The 23,889-nt window shown below is 42.0% G+C and overlaps 1 protein-coding gene and 1 pseudogene across 1 annotated transcript in view; one reads left to right on the top strand and one right to left on the bottom strand.

Moving 5' to 3' along the window:
* The window catches only part of LOC126259176 (peroxidasin), a 242,549-nt gene that overhangs the window by 20,860 nt on the left and 197,800 nt on the right, over nucleotides 1-23,889 (top strand). The window contains exons 3-4 of the mRNA XM_049955745.1: nucleotides 11,307-11,470; nucleotides 20,470-20,587. Of these exons, the coding sequence (XP_049811702.1) occupies nucleotides 11,362-11,470; nucleotides 20,470-20,587 (227 nt within the window). The 5' untranslated portion in view covers nucleotides 11,307-11,361. The remainder of the gene's footprint in view (nucleotides 1-11,306; nucleotides 11,471-20,469; nucleotides 20,588-23,889) is intronic.
* Nucleotides 8,588-8,705, bottom strand: LOC126261494 (5S ribosomal RNA; annotated as a pseudogene).

Here is a 23,889-nt window from a genome sequence, read left to right as displayed (position 1 = left end):
CATATGTTAAGGGCTTTTAGACTAAAAAAATGTGAGAAATAATATGCGCTCGTTATTCACCGTATTTATCCACTGGAAGGAGCATAATATGTGATATAACTGTAAGGCATTACTTATTATTAAATGTTACACAGTGACCTGAGCGTGGTAATAAAGAACAAACTGATACTCTAGACTTTAATGTGCGTTCAGGCTTTAAAACTAAATGTATCCATCTATTAGTGAGCATATCATTTTTATAAAAATTGAAATACCTGCAACCTAAAGATAACAGTCACAAAGATAAAGACAAAATGTGCGTTAACGTTATTTTTATCTACACTCCTGGAAATTGAAATAAGAACACCGTGAATTCATTGTCCCAGGAAGGGGAAACTTTATTGACACATTCCTGGGGTCAGATACAGCACATGATCACACTGACAGAACCACAGGCACATAGACACAGGCAACAGAGCATGCACAATGTCGGCACTAGTACAGTGTATATCCACCTTTCGCAGCAATGCAGGCTGCTATTCTCCCATGGAGACGATCGTAGAGATGCTGGATGTAGTCCTGTGGAACGGCTTGCCATGCCATTTCCACCTGGCGCCTCAGTTGGACCAGCGTTCGTGCTGGACGTGCAGACCGCGTGAGACGACGCTTCATCCAGTCTCCAACATGCTCAATGGGGGACAGATCCGGAGATCTTGCTGGCCAGGGTAGTTGACTTACACCTTCTAGAGCACGTTGGGTGGCACGGGATACATGCGGACGTGCATTGTCCTGTTGGAACAGCAAGTTCCCTTGCCGGTCTAGGAATGGTAGAACGATGGGTTCGATGACGGTTTGGATGTACCGTGCACTATTCAGTGTCCCCTCGACGATCACCAGTGGTGTACGGCCAGTGTAGGAGATCGCTCCCCACACCATGATGCCGGGTGTTGGCCCTGTGTGCCTCGGTCGTATGCAGTCCTGATTGTGGCGCTCACCTGCACGGCGCCAAACACGCATACGACCATCATTGGCACCAAGGCAGAAGCGACTCTCATCGCTGAAGACGACACGTCTCCATTCGTCCCTCCATTCACGCCTGTCGCGACACCACTGGAGGCGGGCTGCACGATGTTGGGGCGTGAGCGGAAGACGGCCTAACGGTGTGCGGGACCGTAGCCCAGCTTCATGGAGACGGTTGCGAATGGTCCTCGCCGATACCCCAGGAGCAACAGTGTCCCTAATTTGCTGGGAAGTGGCGGTGCGGTCCCCTACGGCACTGCGTAGGATCCTACGGTCTTGGCGTGCATCCGTGCGTCGCTGCGGTCCGGTCCCAGGTCGACGGGCACGTGCACCTTCCGCCGACCACTGGCGACAACATCGATGTACTGTGGAGACCTCACGCCCCACGTGTTGAGCAATTCGGCGGTACGTCCACCCGGCCTCCCGCATGCCCACTATACGCCCTCGCTCAAAGTCCGTCAACTGCACATACGGTTCACGTCCACGCTGTCGCGGCATGCTACCAGTGTTAAAGACTGCGATGGAGCTCCGTATGCCACGGCAAACTGGCTGACACTGACGGCGGCGGTGCACAAATGCTGCGCAGCTAGCGCCATTCGACGGCCAACACCGCGGGTCCTGGTGTGTCCGCTGTGCCGTGCGTGTGATCATTGCTTGTACAGCCCTCTCGTAGTGTCCGGAGCAAGTAGGGTGGGTCTGACACACCGGTGTCAATGTGTTCTTTTTTCCATTTCCAGGAGTGTATTTATACTGGGGGAGAGATAGCGAAAAACATGTAGTTTGAAATATATTGTCAGCAGAGATTATTTTAAATTATGAAAAAAGTTATTACGTCACTTCTAAATTTCTTACTTCTGTTATTTAAGTAGACTCAGTCATATGTGCAACGTACATATCAGAAATATGTGAATTTTCGTTCCAGTTAGAAGTGTGGCTCTAATGGCTCTGAGCACTATGGGACTTAACATCTTAGGTCATCAGTCCCCTAGAACTTAGAACTACTTAAACCTAACTAACCTAAGGACATCACACACATCCATGCCCGAGGCAGGATTCGAACCTGCGACCGTAGCAGTCCTGCGGTTCCGGACTGCAGCGCCTAGAACCGCACAGCCACCGCGGCCGGCAGTTAGAAGTGTGCATTCCCTGTAAATGAACAACACACTTAACAACGATTTCTGTTGATCCGTCATGGACATGGGACATCATCTGGTCAAGTATTTGAAAATATCAAAAAATTTGCCAACAGCCGTGTAACTGAGATGCTATTTTATTTCATTTTGACTACCAGTTTTGGCATTCCATTATGCCATCTTCCGGCCCCTTATGCATCTCTCTCAGTAAACGATATTGTCATACAGTCCTGGATGTCGTGAATTCAAACCGTTTCACAAGTGCATCATTGGAAAACTTGATAGCAATAGTTAAACAGTTGATTTATCTGCCTGTGAATTTCTGTAAACAGGTCACGGCAACGCTTTCATAATTGTGTGACTTATGGGTATTTTACGGCTTGTGCTACTTTTGTAATACATGATACAATGAGATATATGGATGTGTTGATATCTTACGTATAAATTATAAATATGCACTAGAGTACTGAAATTTGTTACAGGTTCCGATTTGTCACACTTTCTATGGCTTAACGATGAACATATCGGAGAAACGGTAAATTTTAAGCAGTCTGGAGGTACATCTCTCTTTATAATTTTTTTTTGTACTATCGAATTCGCTGCCCACTTGTCTGTGAAAGTACCCAACTCTGAAATGGTTAACTGCCTCCTCGATTTCTTTTACTGAACGCGTATATCGTCGTCTTAGTTCTTTAACTCACGGATACGGAACGTTTACTCTGACCCTCGAGCCAGTTGGTACATTTCCCGGGAGGTAATGTCCATCCATTTGCAGAAATGCGCACTGGCTCTTGGCATCAGCACAAATTTCCCTCGTTGCCGTCGCCGCATTTATACAGGATGCGGTCTAGGGAGCAGACGTTCGCTGCGAGAGCAATCTTCCGAAGCATTCCCGAAATAAGGGCGCTGAGGTCATGCAGCGCGGGAAACATAATGTTTGCTTTAATCCGGCGGCGAGCTCCAGAAATACTCGCCGGAGGCGGGTGCGGGCAGCATGGCTGGAATATATGCGTCGCGGCCTGCCAGCGCAGCCCGCATTTGCAAGGACGACGCATAAATATTGCAGGGTTGGCAGCACCGCCTGGTGCCTGTTATCTCTGGCCACATTGTTGGCTGCGGCCGTAACAGCGACGTCAGCGCCGCTGCGCTGCCGTGTGCAGCTTGTTTGGTTTGCTCCGGCTGCAGGCCCTACAGGAAGTGTCCATTCTGTCCGATGCAACCACACGTGTGCTGCCATATTTCAGAATATTCGTAGAAGCTGCTGTAGACGTCCTGCCTCTAAGATCTACCACTGACTATGGACGCATCGAACGAAGGACGAGGCAAAGATTAACCTCTGAATCTTTGAAAGTTATATGAGGGGTGATAAAAAGTTTTAGTTCGAAGGCCGTACAATTCAGAATCGGTATGCCTATTGGGAAAAGTCACTATGAACGTGGAGGCAATAACCCTACCAACACAGCAGACTGATGATATAAATTTGGTAAAACATCGTGTGTTGCTGTGTGGCGAAGTCCGTAACTGCATGGTGCCCATTATCGTCCGATAAGAATCACCGACACTTTAAGACTTTTTCAAGGGACCGAAGGCATGGTAATGTAGTGCAATAAATATGTAATGTACTGAATCGACTGTCAGAATGCTAAGTGGCAAAGACGTTATCTGAGAGACTCTATGATAATTATATCGTAGACTCGGAATATTACTCTCTCTGTGGTTTATTCGTAACTAAGGGTAACTAGAGTTTTCTGTGCGCTTCTTTTGATGTTATGTGGAGAATTGTACAAGAGACACAATAAACCGTTATTATTTCATGAGAACGAAGGTGAGCGTCACGACCTTTATTAGTATTTTTGGAAGTATTGAAATAGTAGAATTGTTTCAGATTTAATGCGACGCGTACGGGAAGAGACGTGGACAACAGCACTCGAACCTGCAATCTCATGTATGAGTAGTTGCTAAAATTATCCAGCCGTCTCTCCCAAGACTCTTCATACGCGCAACAAACAGTAATTCTTTTAACAGCACTATCAGAGACAATTTTATCACGTTGTTACGACCTTTTACTGCGAGCATAATACATCGACATCAGACAAACAAAAAATAGACAAACACATAAAAGAATCTACCACAGTAATGACATGGGAAGGGATCAAGACTACAGCGCGGATTCTCGAGTGCCTCCCACTTGAGTTGCCGAAACTTCTGGGTTACGACATTTGGAACATGGGGACGTGCGTTATCATGAAACACGGAACATGGCATACCATTCCGCAATGGTGGTTTTCGAAAATCATGCTTTCCCATACACATAGTTCATTCTCTGATGAATGGCTACCGTTATTTGTCCTTCGGCAGCCCAAGAAAATAATAACAGCATGATGGCCCTGCTGGACGCATTTCATAATAACGTCGCCATAGTTCACAATTCCGCACTTTCCGCATGCGCATCTCAAAGGCGCGAAAGCCACGCTAATACCTTGCCTACATATTGGAGCTTATATACCCGCATAGGAGTCGAGCTACCTTGCATATACGCTGCAGCAATGCCCCCAAAAGGAAATTTTTTGATCGCTCATTATGCTTGATAACTACACATGTCCTTACGTGTGTTTCAGATTATATTTATTACTGTTTGTTACGTAATAGCTTAGTCTTTTGGTTTCGGGCTATCAAACCATATGGGACCTTAGGTTTTCTTTCTATGATGTACATTTTTGTCACAGAGAACAATGAACTAGAGAATTAGTAAAAGACCTGATGCCCTATAAATCAGCAAGATATTTAGCAACAAACATACAAATAAATGTTATTGCAGACATTAATACTGAATATGTCGATGTTCCTTCAAGTATTGACGAAAATATTATAAATTTCAAAACACGTGTACCTGGAATGAAAAGTAATTTATTTTATGTGGTGAACGATGGTAATGGTGCAATATTAAATCGCCTCGTTGTTAATAATGTTTCTTATGTATGGGTCTGCAGCCACTATAAATTCCTTAAAGGCTAGTCTTACACTTCGAGATACACACTTCGTTATGTTATATAGCAGTTACCTGATATCGCCCCCTTGGTTGTTAATCAAGCTACGTCACAATAGAAACATTTGTTGCTAAATTAGACGCATCTTTGTTGGGTTGAACTTTTCCGTTTTACTTGTGGACTTCATGATAGTTGTGTCTGTACGTACAATGTCAGTGTGAAACTATGGTTAGGAACAGTATCACATGTTTTTCCCCGTACTAAAATGTGGAATATAACACTCTGTAAGAATAACGATTTTTATTGGGATGTAGCTGGATAATGCCAAAGGTGGCGAAATTGGCTGATAATTATATAGCGAAATCAAGCTGACTGTTCAAAAAGTTAATATATATGTTCATTAACGAACCTAACCTCTTTAAGCTTTCCAGTATGTTGGCTGCAACAAAAATATATAGTGGGTCTCATTTGCTGCCAAAGACGTAGTAAAGACCTCATTTAATTATACCAAAGCCATCTTCTGACTCATATTGTTGGTTTGAAACTAGAATCGTCCATAATTTTTTCAATAGCGGATCCGACAAACACGCCTTTTTGCAATTTCCCTTCGGACAGATAAGGAAACTTCGGATAGATATACTCGAAACATTTTCTGTCTTTGGGTATGGTTTGCAGACTGTCTCAATAGGCCGAGTTTAATGGTTCAGATTCTAGAACAATTTTATTTGGTTCCGTGAAGTTCTTGCGCAAAAAGAAGAAGATAGTTGTATTAAGGAGTTTTCAATTTTTTATTATTATCGCTTCAAATAGTATATCACTAAAACCATTGAAATTGGCTTTTTTCTACACTGCGTGTGAATTTTAAAAAATGGTGAATAATTCGTTCTTATCATATTAGGACTAAGCACACTAAAAACCGCTTGAATAAATTAGTTTCATAAAAACGGTTATTCATCTTGGGTCTCTGCGATTTTACTGTGCTAGAACCATGAAAATTAGCGTCTGCCGTAATGGTTTCCATGAGATCGTAGTTCCTCCAAAAAAATGTTTCAGTGCCCTTTACACAAAAGTTACAAACTTATTAGTTTTCTCTAATCAGCTGTAATCGGGATTCAACGTTGAGTTCTCGTGTATAAAAAATTAAGTACACGAGTCATGGATCAGTATATTCAAAAAATGTCACCTTATGCTACAAGTAGCAAAGAAGTAGTAATCGCTGCTAATCAAAGAAATATGTATCCTTCTATTGACACGTTCGCAAGGTTTAAATCAGGCGAATACACTTTTCGCTCACCAGGTGCTGCTCAGGGTATCCAGCGTTCCATAACGTTGGCAACTAGCTACTCCTGTACATCCGTGCTGTCACAAATTACATATGTTTCCAACAGCAGCCTATATCCTCGGGAACTTCTAATGTGTGTAGTCAAAGCCTCTTCGAAGCCACGCGGGGTAGCTGCGTGGTCTGGGGCGCCTTGCCACGGTTTGCGCGGCTCTCCCCATCGGAAGATCGAGTCCTTCCTCAGGGAATGGTGTGTGTTGTCCTTAGCGTAAATTAGTTTAAGTTAGATTAAGCAGTGTGTAAGCCTAGGGACTGATGACGTCAGCAGTTCGGTCCCATAGGAACCTACCAGCACCACCTCTTCGAAGACACTCGTAGATGCGAATTTCAAGAGACTAACGCTCTATAACATATTTTATGCCAAATCGGAATTTTCTTCATAGCACAGCATGTATCACTTATGAACGAAAGTAGATTGAATGATACAGTTCTCAGTGGTTTTTCTTATGTAGGTAGACCCTTCTATGCAACAGCTGACACACAAACGGAAGAAGTGGACTGAAAATGTGGAGATTGAGTTAAAATTCATATTAGTCCCTGTTCGCCAGGAGTATGAGCACTCCAAAAATCATGTGATTACGTGCGAGGTCGGTTGAAAACCATAACTGAACATTTTGAGTTACTGCGAACGGAAATATATAGTGATATGCTATTGGCAGAACGTTTGAAACAAGCTGATAGAGATGGTGCTGTGGGTCGTACACATTGTTAAAAATTGTTTTCACTGTTCAAAATTAGTCGTCAGTCAGTTGAAGACGATCCTCGACCAAGAAGGCCTTCCACTTCAACTGATGACACACAAGTTCAGGAAATCAACACCGCTTGACGTTTTTACAACAGTTACATGAAAAAAACCGCAAAAGGAGACTAGAGTTGTGGCGAGACAAAGTATGGCTCTTGGACAGCGGCAATGGGTCCACTAATCTTTGGCAGTTGGTCGGTTTTGTGCCAAAAATCAAATGAATTCAGTGGAAATGTTAGCAACTAGAAAATTAGTAAAATGCATAATGGACTAGAAAGCAGAAAGTAAATTCACGACGAATACGTTATAAATATTACCGTGGACATTAACACTGTGTATTTAAGTTTTTAATGCCTCGATGTTGCTCCAACTAAAGAGGAAAATTCCATTAATTTGAAAATACATGTTATGGGAATAAAAAGTAATTTAATTTTACTTCCTGATCGATGGTGCTGTTGAAGTATAAATATTAAAAAGCGTCCTTATTAATAATCTTTTTCATGTTTGGGTGCACAGCCGCTAAAATTTCTTAAACTCTGGTCTTTTATCTGAAATCTAAACTTTGTTTCATTATATAGCAGTTATGTAATTGAACCTCGCTTTTGCCCGAAAAAATTTAAGACACTTCAATGTTTATGTGACGGCTGTGAGATTTCTGCGAATAGAATTACTGTTAATCGTGTATTAAAACCAGGAGCATATTCCACGTGCTGGTATTCGCAATATGACACTTTTTTAAAGCGTTACTTGTTGGTGGAATACGGTTTAACATACAGGACATGCTCTGAGAATTGGTGGAATACGGTTTAACATACAGGACATGCTCTGAGAATAATCTAACAATGTTTTTTAAAACTTTACTATTAATTTTCCAGATCATTAGTCTTTTGCCACCTTCAGAGTATTCCACTTCCCTATTGACGCACTTTTCCTCGCGGCGTTTCCATTTTGCGAAGCAGTCCTGGACACCATTTAACCGTGCCCACTTGCTAATCTGTGCAGACATTGTCAACTGTGCAGAGCATTCGTCACTGTAATGGTGATATGATTCATTAACAAGGCACAGAATTTGTCGCGTTTATTTTTCCATTTATTTGATGGCACTGTCTTTTACTCCACTGGCTACGTTCTATAGAGGGTCGTGTTGCATCCGTTGTTACAAGTTCTTAACTAGTCACTCATGTATAACTCTCCCGATCAGGCCATGAAGGCCCAACGGTACCGACATGCCGCCGTGTCATCCTCAGACCACAGGCGTTACTGGATGCGGATGTGGAGGGGCATGTGGTCAGCACACCGCTCTCCCGGCCGTATGTCAGTTTCTGAGACCGGAACCGCTACTAAATCAAGTAGCAATTTGCCTCACAAGGGCTGAGTGCACCCCGTTTGCCAACAGCGCTCGGCAGACCGGATGGTCACCCATCCAAGTGCTAGCCCAGCCCGACAGCGCTTAACTTCGATGATCTGATGGGAACCAGTGTTACCACTGCGGCAAGGCCGTCGCTAATGTATAGGATGATTATAATTGAACTTCTGCTACTTCAGAGCACGCACATGAAAAACGAATGATCGTAGGACAATGAAGCTGTGGGAAAACATTTTTAAGGGTATGCGGAAGAGAAATAAAGAATAAACCATTGAATGAAACGCACTTCAATTTAAATTTGAGAGGGGAACATTTGTTTACAGCGTACCACCTTTACGTTGCAGATTACAAAAGTTGCTCGATGCGACGAACAACTGAATTCACGACAGCCTGGAACCGCACTAGAGGTACCATTTCACAAATGTTCGTAGCCTTTTTCGAAGGGTGGAACGTGGAATGTCCAGCTGCTGTGATCAACTCTTACACCGCTTAAAGGGCGCTCATTGCTCCAAGCATTCTCAGCCATGGCAACTGCAACTCCGCCGGTTAATTGAAAGTTCAGAATCATCTTCTTAAACCCCATTGTAGAAATAGGACCTCCCCGTAATCCTTTAATGCGGTCATTACAGTTGTAAAACTAACTAGGCGGCCATAGACAATCAGAGGCAGGCCTATACTATAGCAGTTTTCGTAGTAGCTTTGGTCAGTTAAGGTCGCAATCGCTTTTCCCGTCTGTCAGGCGTGTTGCATACCCATCGGACGTTACCTTATTCCGATAGCTTTGTTTACGTATGCGGTCAGTGGCTTACTAGATACCTATAGCAATCGGAACCAGTGAACCATCTAGAAACTAAGTCAGCATATGTAAAGACAGCGTAATCTACAGAACATTTTTGTTGTATATAATTATCTGCCTGTCTGTTACTTAAAAATAAACCGTATTTATAGTAAAATTAAAATTCTCGATGTCTAATTCCGGGTTTATTGGAATATTGTTGATTTTTAAAGCGAATCAGAAGGATGTTTTACCAAAACTTAAAGAAAACAAAAAGTACCGGATTTATCATACAGTGCTAGAAAACGCAATTCCCTCAGAAAACGTAAAAGTAAAAACGCAAAACAAAAATGAATCAAACGTTGCTTCAATATTCGTCGATCTTATATAAAACATGTTTCCGTTATTCATAAACAACTTTCTCACTTATCAATAATAACAAGAAAAATTTGCCTCTACTCATGACAAAGTACAAAATAACAACCACAACTACAGAGACTGTTTTATGTTGATGCTTGTCAACTGCACTTGCATTGAAGTAATTACTTTGGTTACATAAAATCGCGAAAGTTACGGGATTATCTCATTTTCATTACTTATAAATTGCAGGTTACATTTTGTATAGATATACAACACAACGGACTAACACTGAGCTGTGTGCGGTTTTCTTTATTTGCAAAAATACAATACAAAAAAAGACGTCTTTGGCTTCTATTTTCTCTCTCAGACATCCATTTATGTTCGTTTCCCTATCAATGCTACCAACACTACGGTTAATCCTACCTTTTATAACTCTCGATGAATAGCAGCATCATTGCAGTTATTTTGAGAAATCAGCTGTAGGAATGGAGCTTAATGTACACTGATGCTTGTATTTCAACCCTACGTCGGCGTACCAAAACCGGCGCCTAACAGCAAGTCATGACACTGACACTACTAATAACGAAAATCCTGCAGCGCACACTCTGAATATCATTCCTTAGTCTTCCACCTGCACTGTCTCAAGTAGCGAAAGTTTAGTTATAACCATCCTGCATTCTACTCAATGAAATAAGGGTATTATTCAGGTATGTAACGCGAATGTGTTAGACAGCTACAGCTACGTTTCTTATGGTAGTATGCTACACCTAACATAACAGTTTATTCGACGTGTATCCACAAACAGGCTTTCGCATGTTGAATTAAAAACTTCTGCTTTTGTTGTAAATACTTTACTAGAGGTACAATTAGGTCCGTAATTTAAATTAAATCATCAGGTACAAATCCCAATGAAAATAAGATACAGACCGTAAACAATATTGCGCAAAGACCATACGACAGTGATGTGAAATGTCCGCAGTGCTGAATATTTGCAATGTAGTGATCAAGTCACAATCTGATCCCAACCTTTTCTTTAAAATATAGAAAATTCCGCTAAAAACGACAATCATGGGTTAAAAAACGCACCTCTCCCCTTCATCTTGTGCGTGCTATTTATAACCTTTTCTCTCTTACCATTTGTTCAGAGGTTAAAGTTTCAATGCTGCGTTTTAAACCATGACTATCCCTTTTTGTGAAATTTCCAAAATTTTAAAGTATGGTTAGGGATCGGACAGTAACAGTGACTTGATCAATATAGTATAAGTATTCAGCCTTGGGGACATTTTTCACACGTAACATTGTTTACGCTCTCTTTTTACTTTATATTCAGATTAACGCTTCATGATGTAATTTAAACTGCGAATCCGGTCGTGCCCTTAACAAAGGATGTACAACAGCTGCAGCTGTTTTTATTCAACATATTAAAATTAAGTCAGAAATACACTATACGCTAAACCTACGTTAATTACAATATAATTAAGCTGTAAAGAATTTTTTCGTGCTATTCACGTTTCGCTCGGCTACCCTGAGCGCTGCACAAAACGTAGCCCCTAGCAGGTATGCAACCGAGATGACGCCTAAGCGCACCGGGCCGTGTTGTTGCAGGCGGCTGGACAGCAACGCGTTGGTTTGCGACTGCAGCCTGCTATGGCTCGCCCAGATGCTGCGAGGCCTGCTGAACAGCACCCATGCCGCTGCCACCTGCCAGTTCCCCACCAGGATGCAGGGGCGGCAGCTCGCCGACATGTCCATGTCGGACCTACATTGCCGTAAGTACTCACCTTGTTTTCCCAGAAACTGTCTGGCGATTTTAATGTACACATATTACTGGTGGTTCAATACCTTCACCTTGGATCAAATTACTTGAAAAACTGCAGGTCAGCAACTTCATACATTATTCCTGTCAAGAAGCGCTTCTGCCTTTCATCCCGTAAGGTTTTCGATCTGCTTTCGGTGCCTCACAAATCTCGTAGATCTTCTGCTACCACTATCGTCCCAGCGATCATTAGGTGTCGTAAACAGCTGTTAAATGCTTCGAAGTAGCCCTTGTCCTTAAACAAACGAAGATTACCTTGCACATATTAGCTCAGAAATTACGAGGGCTATTACGAAAGTAAGAAACGATGTGTCGCGAAATAGAAAAGATAGTGAAATGCCGATGAAGCTTTGTACAGATGTGTTGGACAGTGTCTCCAATATGCCCGTAGATAGCGTCACGTCGTTATTCTCAGTTCTGAGCACGCACTGAGCAAATATAAATGCCTATAAAATAGTGTCTCCCACCAAGTATGGGTGCCTGCAGAGAGATTTCACCCGATTTCATGCAGTCTCATGTCACGTAACTGTCGTGCAGTACCTTCTTTATGTCAATTCTCAGCTTCACACTGCAGGTTAAATGAGGACGCTCTTGCAGCGTTTTCGATGGGAAGTGTTTGATCGCCTACCATATAGCTCCGACCTAACTCCATCTGATTTTCTTCCCTACTTAAATCAACCACTGGCTACGAAGACAACATTTTGGCACAGAGAAGGAACTGCAGTCCAGCGTAGGGAAATGTCGGAAAGCACAGAATCCTGTCTTCTGTGACGAGGGTGTTGGTAAGTTCGTACAAAGCTACGACAGATATCTAATTTGGAGTGGTGACAATATAAAGAAGTAGCTGGAATTGTAACTAACTGTTGCAAGCAAAACAATTTCCATTTCGCGACCGATCTTTTCTCACTCTCCTAATAGTCCTCTTATATCACAAGTCAGTTGTTCATATAGCCTCTAAGTACCAAAAATGGCTCTGAGCACTATGGGACTTAACATCTATGGTCATCAGTCCCCTAGAACTTAGAACTACTTAAACCTAACTAACCTAAGGACAGCACACAACACCCAGCCATCACGAGGCAGAGAAAATCCCTGACCCCCTCTAAGTACCTTTGCGAAAATCAAGAAGTGGGCATTCACCACGAAACAGTTCTGTGAATAATATGCTTGTGGCTGTAATAATGATTATAACTAAATATTTTGACCAGCGAACTGACTGAATGAAAATGCCACTTCTAAAGCTCGATCGAACTGACTGCCCTTTACCTTTGCATACTGACTGATTGGCGACAATTGACTTAAAGAAGATTTTAGAGTTGAGTACTGATCACAAACTGATTGTCCTTTTGTGCCTGACGCATATTTAATGATGCACGTGGGAAAGATATGCCAAATGATAAAATATACTGTAGATACATGTTCAATAATAACATGAAAGACACGAAAAATTAATGAACTAGGTTTGTTTAAGTATGAGCTGTAGGATATTAGACTGGTAAAAAATAAGAGCACTGTTGTGAAGTTGGAGTTTTGAACGTACACTTTGGTAGTCCAAGGATGTCAAGAACTTTATGGAAGTTCTAATTTTCTGACTGAAACATTTCACAAACTAACATGTTATTCTAGGAAAGCTATAATTTTTTGGAAAAAATCAGGGAACGTAGAGCTACACGACACTAACACTGAACTTATGAAAGGATTAAGTTTTAAGATTCCAACGTTCTAGAAATCGGTAGTTTTCAACAAAGATAACGTTTTAATTTTTCAGTTTCAGGAAAGACGAGAGGTTTTTCAGAAATATAGGAATGGGAGCTTTGAAATAAGGCATATCAATTCTAAAGCAAACATCAGTGGAATGGTTTAGTGGAGTGTGCATATTTCTGTGATTTTTGTAAAATCTTTATTGGTCAAGATCGCGAATAGGGAGACAGATAATTTATTTCGACCATTTCCGGTCATGTGAAAATCTGAAATATATTGAAACTGAGGATGGAAAAACTTGAATGACATTCAAAACTAATGATACTTATACAAGATTATAACAAAATTATTGAACGGTGCGTACCAGAATACAAAATGTTATGTCTACAATAACAGAAATCTTTCTCAGTTGGTGTTAACAGCGCAAGGGAATGTCAGCGCTAAAGTATATATATATATATATATATATATATATATATATATATATATATATATATATATATATATATATATATATATAAGCTAATGACGTAAAAGTTATCATGTAAGCCTATATATACCATAAGAGACAAGGTAATAGCGTCAAAGTTTAATGAAATCCACAACATTAAAGACACACCTTCGAACTCGTGCTCGTAACATGAGCGTATAAAAACTATAGACAAGCACTGTTGTGCATGTAAAGCGAGATAGAAAATAGCCATGCTATATGAAGACAGTGCTGGTCGTAAACGGATTGACCGATGTTAAGTGCCCAGACTCATAGGTGAGGAAAGCGCCGTAAGGTAGCGGCAAAGTATATCACAATTTCGAGTTGTATAACAGGTAGGATATAGTTAAGTTATAAAATGAAATAAAAAACCGTTAATATTACAATTTTTGAAATGAGATTAACTGAAATAGACAAGTTGTGTAAATATAAATCTGAAGCTACACAGGCAGAAGCTGTTGCAGATAGCGTAATGTTATAAAACTTTCCGTTAAAACGGAAGGACTTATGGTACAATTAATAACACAGATCTATATTAAAAGTATCTGAATTGCCAAGGACCTTAATTATTTTGTCCATTGTACATTATCAAAATATTTTTCTAAGGCTCTGGAAGTTTTGTATATAGTTACACTGGTTTTGCAGTCGTTTCTGTGCTACTAAATGTAGAGTTAATAGTGATACTCTGATTTCCCTACGCCAAGAAATGACCATACGTTGAATAATTATCCCCTGTAACCTGACAAGCGACTACACATTCTGGCTGAGAAGATTCCCCCAACACCTTACGGAAAGCAAACAAGCACAAGTAGCTCATTAGAACTCCCTGGAAGGCCCTCGATGGTAAATCAGGAGGCCGGCGCCTGCTCGCAGGGCGCCGCTGGAACGCCTGGAGCGAACTGCTCTCCCGAGGTGTCGACCACGGCCATCAATCACAGCCGGCGCGCTCGCTCCATTGACTCCGGGCGGCGGATTTACCTCGCGGCGAGGCGATCAGGCGCCGCGGGCAGATTCTGTGGAAGGGAATTTCTCCCGCCGTATTGCTCCTCCGCAATCGATCACCCGCCGTCACTGTCCTCCGATGAAGGACTCGGCGCAAGAAGTTGCGCAAGTGTTCAGTAAGGAAGCACGATATCGCGCCGATCCCGTAACGAGAGGACCGGTACACGAGCAGAAGCGTGGATGGTACACTGCTGACCATTAAAATGGCAACAACTGGCATGGTTGCCAACAAGAAATTCTGCTTATTGTGCGTATGCGGTACAGTAGGGAAAATCCATGACTGAATTTGTAGTGACTTAGGTATAGGGCGAGTTCGGTTGTATCGGGTTGTAGCAGACAAAATCTGTTTCTGAATTCTAGCGGTAGTGGAAGCACTTTAATTGCCCTGACAGTGTGGACTATTGAGGAATAAGACCAGTCACGTAGTTTTGAACTAAAAGAGCAGTGAGTCTGGGAGTAGAAACAACTTATCTGTTTTTACTATGTCTTTCGGTGCACATTCTTAACGTAGGAGTGTTCTTTCTTCTTTGCAAGTAAGTAATTACAAGAAGATATATTGTAGGTTGTGGCAGTGTCTACCTGAAGTAATAACAATGGGAATGTTGAAGTTTTGCAGGAGTACGTTTGGGTTCTATCAAAAGTAGCATAATTGAGTTGTACCTGCAAAGCAGACACATAACTTTTGTGGTTTTTAAATAGAAAAATATGGAAAAATTACTGCATAAACGGGATGAAAAGAAGATGAGGGAAGCTGTAGAAAACGACAGATTTTTCCAAATGATAATCAGGGAAGCGATAGATGATAGGCTCGAAGATTTATTGGAAAACAAAGGTGTGGCCATAAAACCTGTTTCATAAAACAACAAACTTTTTCAGAGAAATTTCAGTGATGAACAAGAAAACTATACTGAGCGTTCAACGAAACCTTCGAAGAATACTGGATTCATTGAAACTTTTGTGATGGTTGGGCCCATGAGATTTGTTGCCACATTGAGCTGATCAGTTTTTAAATTGAGTGTCATAAATTTATCGCTGAAGGTTAAACTAATACTGTATTTCGATTAAGGCTGATTCTAAAACAAAATTTACCTTTTATTGTGTGTGTATTGTTCACTGAACTAGGGACTTAGACACGACGGAGAGGCTTCATCCCGCCATAGACCTCAGTAGTTCACAACCCCACAACAGGCCATAGCAGTTCGCCCACCCCACCGCCGCCCCACACCGAAAACCCCCATCCTCCCTAGTGGACTCCACCGGGAACGTCTCATACCAGACGAGTGTAACCCCAAATGTGTGCGTGGTAGAGTAATTATGGTATACACGTACGTGGAAACAGTGTTTGAGCAGCAATCACCGACATAGTATAACTGAGGCGGAGTAATGGAAACCAGCCCGCATACGCCGATGCAGACGGAAAACCGCCTTAAAAACCATCCACAGACTGGCCGGCACACCGGACCGCGACATTAATCCGCCGGGCGGATTCGTGCCCGGGACCGGCACGCCCGCCCGCTTGGGAAGCAGCGCGTTAGACCGAGCGGCTAGCCGGGCGGGCTAAATTTAACTTGATAATTTCATTATGAATTTTTGTTTATTTGAGTCAGCTTAGTGCCAAGACGTGTTACCGGCACTTATTCTAGTTCAATGTTTATAAAAATTTAGGGGACAATTAAAACTTTTCGTAACAAGTATGACTTTATAAACGATCAAAATGCAAAACGTTGAAAAAATTTAAAAACCAACGAACTTACATTTTTATGACAATTGTTTTACAATTTCAGTGAGTAATGTACCACAGTATTGTTGAGTGTGAAGAATATTACGATATAACCTCCAGTAAAACTTTAATTTCGAAAAATATTACGTGTGTGGCGCAATCCGGCCTTCCCTTATGCAGGGTGAGAAATTCAGTACACAGAGCTGACGCGCACGGAAGGTGTCCCAAGCGCCTGCTGGGAGGCTTCGCAGCTACTCTTTCATCATCACCCGGCTGCTCGTTCGCCTGCTAGGAAGAAATCTGGAATCGGAGAGGGGATACTGGTCTGCAAGGTTCTGTTGGTACAAGTAGACTTTTTGAATTCTCAGTTTAGGTAGGCGGGTGCCACCGAGGTTTTTTTTCGAACTGGTCTTTCAGGTGACCCTTTGCCGTTTTATTGTTTTAATATATATTAACGACTTTTCACTCTGTATTCATGAAGATGCTGTGCTAGTTCTTTTTGCTGATGATGCAAGTATAGTAATCACACCCAACATGCAAAAATCAGCTGAGGAAATTGTAACTATTGTCTTTCAGAAAATTATTAAGTGTTTCTCTGCAAATGGACTCTCACTAAATTTTGAGAAAACACAGCTTATACAATTCTGTACAGTAAATGGTATAACATCATTGATAAATGTAGACAATGAACAGAAGTCTGTTGCTAAGGCAGAATACTCAAAATTTCTGGGTGTGTGGCTGATGAGAAATTGAATTGGAAGAAACACATCGATGATCTGCTGAAACGTTTATGTTCAGCTACTTACGCTATTAGGATTATTGCAAATTTTGGTGATAAACATATCAGTAAATTAGCCTACTATGTCTATTTTCATTCACTGCTTTCATAGGGCATCATATTTTCTGGCAATCCGTCATTAAGAGAGGAGGTATTCATTTCAGAAAAGTGTGTAATCAGAATAGTAGCTAGAGTCCATCCAACATCACTTTGTAGACATTTACTTAAGAATCTTGGGATATTCACAGTACCTTCGCAACACATATTCACTTATGAAATTTTTCATTAATAACCTATCCTAATTCAAAAATAGCAGCTAAGTGCATAGCTACAACACTAGAAGAAAGGATGATCCCTTCTATCCTGGATTAAATCTCACTTTGGCACAGAAAGGGGTGAATTATGCTGCCACAAAAATCTTTGGTAATTTGCCAAACAGTGTTAAAAGTCTGACAGATAGCCAACCGACATTTAACAGCAAATTAAAAGAATTTCTGTATGACAACTCCTTCTCACTCCATGAATTCTTAGATCTGAAGTAGTAACTGTAAAAAAAATTAATTAGTTAATTAATTATTTAATTGTTTTGTGTAAAGAAAACTTTGTTATGGTGAAGCGTTCCACATCATTACGAAATGTCGTATTTATGATATATGGAACAAGGATTAATGTAAGTACACCTGTGTCATTACACAGGACGACATAAAGTAGGAGCGCTGAATAAAGCAAAAGCACCATTTTCTCCATCAGATCAAGTTCAGATTACGTCGAATGGTTCTGAACATTCCCTAGCGGTTCCAACCTGTACGAAAGAGTAAAAATTGTGGTCGCGCTGTGCTGCAAATGGGTGACATCACGTTCGATGTGGATACAGCCCCACAGTGTCCTTAGAGAAGGGCTGGAAAGCCAGTGTGTCCGCAGTGTCAGCGTTTTCAAGAATGTCTTCCTGTTTCTCGCCGCACAGAAAACTGTCGCTTTCGACTGCCAAATATGTGGAAATGAACGCCCCAGGGAAGAGGTGCCCTCACTGACGCCCTTTATGTCAGCCCCTGCGGCCTGTTCGAGCCGATTCTGAACGACGGCGTGTCTGGGATGTATCCGTCGGCCACTCATAAGGAAGCTGCGCGATTTCAACGCTGGGCGTCGCAGTTGTGGCCTCCATTGAAAAGACGTCAAAGGAAGGGTTGAAATGTGGGTAAGAGGGTGGGCGACGACTTTCCCATTGCATAACACGCCCACGGTGGGATTGGACAGAATTGTGGCGAAGTGTTGTTGATCCTCATGGACTTCTGAGCTGTGGCCTTCTTTTCGCAAGTGTCGATAGCTTGTTATTTGATCCCTCGTCGAACCCGAGGTGACGGCGCAGGGCGCCAAGCTTTTGCATCATTACAGGTGTGAAGGTTACTTAAGCTTTTCAGTAGATCTGTGTTATGGGCTTACGAAAAAGTGATTCCTTAATTCTGCAGCGCAGTGTAGATCTCTGTGGCAGGCAATTGCTCGTTTTAGTTCACCTTAGGGTTTACATTTCTTAGTAACGAGGGATGCTTTCTGCGATAGTTTCTTAACAAGTGTTATTCGTAGATACTTGAATGTTCTAGTAAGTATAATGGATCAGTAGCAAGTGGAGAAAAGGTAGTGGGGGCCGAAGAAGGGATGAGCAGTACTTGATAGTGACTTGTCTTTGCTTATTTGTGGATCAATTTGTAATTTCAATTTGCAATGATACTCGGCCGGGAGATTCAGGCGGCGCAGAAAGGGGGCGTAGGAGACGTGAGGGACTGCTGGGTAATGAGGCTGAGCGTATGAAAGAGGCAGACTGGGTGTGGAGGTTGGGGAGGCACAATGCACAGGTTGCGCAGGAGAACGAAGAGGCATTCAGCAACGTAGGTCTCATACAATTGAGAATGAAATTCTGGCAACAAACTGGTCCCGTGGATCAGCAACGAAACTCAACTACGATAGTATGTAGAAAGTGGCATGTGGAGGTACTGTACAAATTTCTCATTAGTTATCGTTTGATATAATTTTATTGTACTCGCCCTCTTTTCATAGGTCCGTGTTCGACAACGACCTTTCGATATAATACAGATCGATTGTTTAAGATAAAAAATGCTCCGTCAACTATGACATAAAATTCTTCGTAATGAAAGCTGGTTCTGAAGTAACGTAACAGACATTATCCGACGCTACATAAAACTGGTCGAAGATAACTGTCTCTTTCCAACTCTGTCTTTATGCTTATATTTACTTCATCAATCCAAGTTTTAGTATTTCAGTTTTCTTTTACGAATAACACCCAGGTTGGAAGTTAGAAACACCTCTGATTCCCTGTTTGCGGTGCACCGCTTCCATCAGGTAATCCAGGAAAGCCTGATACGAGAGAACTCCTCATCGCAATTTATTTTGACGCCTTTTTGGAAAGGCGTTCTTAAAAAAATTAATGGATTTCAATCGAAGCAACGTCTTAATACCTGGCTTCTTGTAACTAGTTTTATTTAAAAAACTGTTGCTAATTAAAACATCGATACAGATACATCGATATCTCTCATGCTATTTATCCAGGCAAAATCCAGTTTCACGATCGTAATATTTTCATCAAACGGAATCGTTTGATACACATCACAACAACATTCTGTTTCTTATTCATTTTGTAATTTTGATAGTGAGTTTCGTTTCTTTGTGTTTTAAGCCATTCCATTCATCGCGGTTCAGTCAATCTAATAATACGATTTGTATGTTTCAAGCATTGGCAGTTTGTGAGGCATGCCTAACATCATTTGGATGTACCGAATCATCTGTATAATAAGCCATAAACATAACTTAAATTTACATGAAACTTAATTTGATTCATAAGACAGGGCGTATTTGCACGTTGTCAACTGGCGTAGCAAGCAGACGCTTTGATAGCTATTGTTGTGCGTATGTCTCCAATATGGCTATTTGTTGGTTTTGGCTAGGGTGAATGTGGAAATATCGATGCATAGAGATATTTCAGCGCATCGTGCTCGTGTTGTTATTTTTGTACTGGGCAACCACAAACAAATACTACTGCAACTTTATCTTTGTTGGTTATAAAGTCAGGATCGCATCAAATATAAAAACTTATCCGTGGGCCGGCAACCCGGGACCGCCAACGACCGCAAGCATTTGTGGGTTTGAGAATCTGGCTTGTTGCGGTTCGCTTTCTTCTAAACTAAACCATTAACTGTAGGGAGAATTCAATGACAACTTGACTTACAAAATAGCCTCCTTACTTTGCAGAGAAGCCGCGCATCACGGAAGACCCACACGACGTGGAAGTGTCGTTCGGAGGGACAGTGTTTTTCACCTGCAAAGCAGAGGGCGACCCGCAGCCGGAAATCGTCTGGATGAAGGACAGGTGAGTACAGCGTCGTCCGTAGTCTCTCAAGTCTATTTTCTATAGTCCACAGTCTATTTTCTACAGTCTATTTTCTACAGTCCATTCATGCATCACTTTTCTGCAAGCGTCTTCGTTATCTATACATCTACATCTACATGACTACTCCGCAATTCACACTTAAGTACCTGGCAGAGGGTTCATCGAACCATTTTCATACTACTTCTCTACCATTCCAATCTCGAATGGCGCGTGGGAAAAAGGAACTCCCAAATCTTTCAGTTCGAGCTCTGATTTCCCTTATTTTATTACGATGATCATTGTCCCGACCTAGATGGGTGTCAACAAAATATTTTCGCATTCGGAAGAGAAAATTTGTGATTGAAATTTCGTAAATAGATCTCGTTGCAAAAGAAACCGCCTTTGTTTCAGTGAATGCCACTCCAACTCGCGTATCACATCAATGACACTCTCACCCCTATTGCGCGATAACACGAAACGAGCTGCTCTTCATTGCACTTTTTCGATGTCCTCCGTCAATCGTACCGGGTAAGGATCCCACACCGCGCAGCAATATTCCAGCAGAGGACGGACAAGTGTAATGTAGGCCGTCTCTTCAGTGGGTTTCTCGCATCTTCTAAGTGTTCTACCAACAAACCGCAATCTTTGTTTCGCCTTCCCCACATTATTATATATGTGGTCTTTCCAATTTAAGTTGCTCGTAATTGTAATTCCTAGACATTTAATCGAATTGACAGCCCTTAGATTTGTGCGATTTATCGTATACCCCAAATTTATAGGATTTCTTTTAGTAACCATGTGGATGACCTCGCACTTTTCTTTGTTTAGTGCCAATTGCTACTTTTCGCACCATTCAAAAATTCTCTCTAGATCATTTTGTAATTGGAATTGATCGTCTGATGATTTTACTAGACGGTGAATTAAGGCGTCATCTGCAGACAATCTAAGGGGGCTGCTCAGATTATCACCTAGATCATTTATGTAAATAAGGAACAGACGAGGGCCTATGACACTATCTTGCGGAACGCCAGATATCACTTCTGTTCTACTCGATGATTTAACGTCTATCACTACCAACTGTGACCTCTATGAGAGGACATCACGAATCCAGTCACACAACTGAAACGCTACTCCATATGCACGTAATTTGATTAATAGTCGCATGTGAGGAACGGTATCAAACGCCTTCTGGAAATCTAGGAATATGGAATCGATCTGAGATCCCTTCTCGACAGCACTCATTACTTCATGGGAATAAAGATATTTTCTGAATCCATGTTGGTTGTGTATCAATAAGTCATTTTCTTCAAGGTGATTATTAATGTTCGAGTACAGTATATGCTCGACAGTCCTGCTGCAAATTGAGGTCAGTGATATGGGTCTGTAATTCAATGGGTTACTGCTATAGACAAAGGTCATCATCTTTAAACTATTTAGGAAACTCGTACTATGTTTAATTTGATAGCTTCAATTGAGACAACAGTAACTTCGTACAAAAATGTTCATCAATCAGTTCTATGTTACGCACTTCTCTTAAAGAGGTACTTGTGTTTCAGCGCTTTTGATAGCTTTTGATACAATAACTTCAATGAGGTTGTGAAAGTCATGGGATAACGATATGCACGTGGTAGTAGTACGACGGACACAAGGTATAGCAGAGCAGTGCATTGGTGGAGATGACATTTGTACTCAGGTGATTCATGTCAAAAGGTTTCCGACGTGATTATGGCCGCACGGCGGAAATGAGCAAGCTTTGAACGCGGATTTGTAGCTGGAGTTAGAAGCATGGGAAATTCCATATTGGAAATTGTTAGGGTATTCAATATTTCGAGATACAAAGTATCAAGAGTGTACCGAGAACACTTCATCTCAGGCATTACCTCTCGCCACGGACAACCTAGTGGCCGATTGCTTTCACTTAACGACTGAGAGAAGCGTAGGGTTTCCAGTGCTAGCAGACAAGTAACACTACGTTAAATAATCCCAAAAATCGTTGTGGGACGTTCGAGGATCGTATCCGTTAGGGCAGTACGGCAGAATTTGTCGTTAATGGGCTGCGGCAGGAGACGATCGGCGTTGTATTCTTTTCCAACAGAACGACCTCGCTTGTAGCACATCTCCTTGGCTCGTGACCATATCGGTTGAGCCCTAGACGGCTCCCATTGTACGAGCTAGTAATGGCTCCATAATGGTGTGGGCTGTGTTTACATGTAATCTACTTTGTCCTGGTTACCTTCGGCTACTCGGAGATCATTTTCCCCCATTCACGAAATTCATGTTCCCCAACAAAGATGAAAATTTTATCGATGACAATGCACCATGTCACTGGGCCACAATTATTCGCAATAGATTCAAAGAAGATTCTGGGCAGTTCGAGTACAATTATTTGGCCAGCCAGATCGCCCAACATGAATACCACTGAACATTTATGGGGCATAATCGAGAGGTCAGTTCTGCACAAAATCCTCTACTGGCAACCCTTTCGTAACTGTGTACGGTTACAGAGGCAGCGTGGCTCAGTATATCCGCAGGGGACTTCCAGCGACTTCTTGAGTCCATGCCACGTCGATTTGCTGCACTAATACGGGAAAAAGTAGGTCCGACACGATATTACGAGATACCGCACTATTTTTGTCACGTCAGTGATTTAAAGTAGCATCATCGCCTAGCATGTCACCCGCCTGTAGGGACTTCAGGACGTAAGTTACACATATTGTGGCACGCTAAGAGTTTTGTGCAACAGAAATAGAGCATGTCAGAAGTGACTACGAGTTTCCAGGTTTCATGCAGACGTACACTACTGTCCATTAAAATTGATTCACCACGAAGATGACGTGCTACAGACGCGAAATTTAACCGACAGGAAGAAGATCCTGTGATATGCAAATGATAAGCTTTCCAGAGCATTCGCACAAGGTTGGCGCCGGTGGCGACACCTACAACGTGCTGACATGAGGAAAGTTTCCAACCGATTTCTCATACACAAACAGCAGTTGACCGGCGTTGCCTGGTGAAACGTTGTTGTGATGCCTCGTGTATCGAGGAGAAATGCGTACCATCACGTCTCCGACTTTGATAAAGGTCGGATTGTAGTCTATCGCGATTGGTGTTTATCGTATCGAGGCATTGCTGCTCGCATTGGTCGAGATCCAATGACTGTTAGCAGAATATAGAATCGGTGGGTTCAAGAGGGTAATACGGAACGCCGTACTGGATCCCAACGGCCTCGTATCACTAGCAGTCGAGATGACAGGCATCTTATCCGCATGGCTGTAATGGATGGTGCAGCCACGTCTCGATCC

The sequence above is a fragment of the Schistocerca nitens genome, chromosome 5, assembly GCF_023898315.1.
Source record: "Schistocerca nitens isolate TAMUIC-IGC-003100 chromosome 5, iqSchNite1.1, whole genome shotgun sequence".
Lineage (NCBI taxonomy): Eukaryota > Metazoa > Arthropoda > Insecta > Orthoptera > Acrididae > Schistocerca > Schistocerca nitens.
Note: the sequence above shows the minus strand (reverse complement) of the source record. Positions and strands in the feature narration are given on the sequence as shown.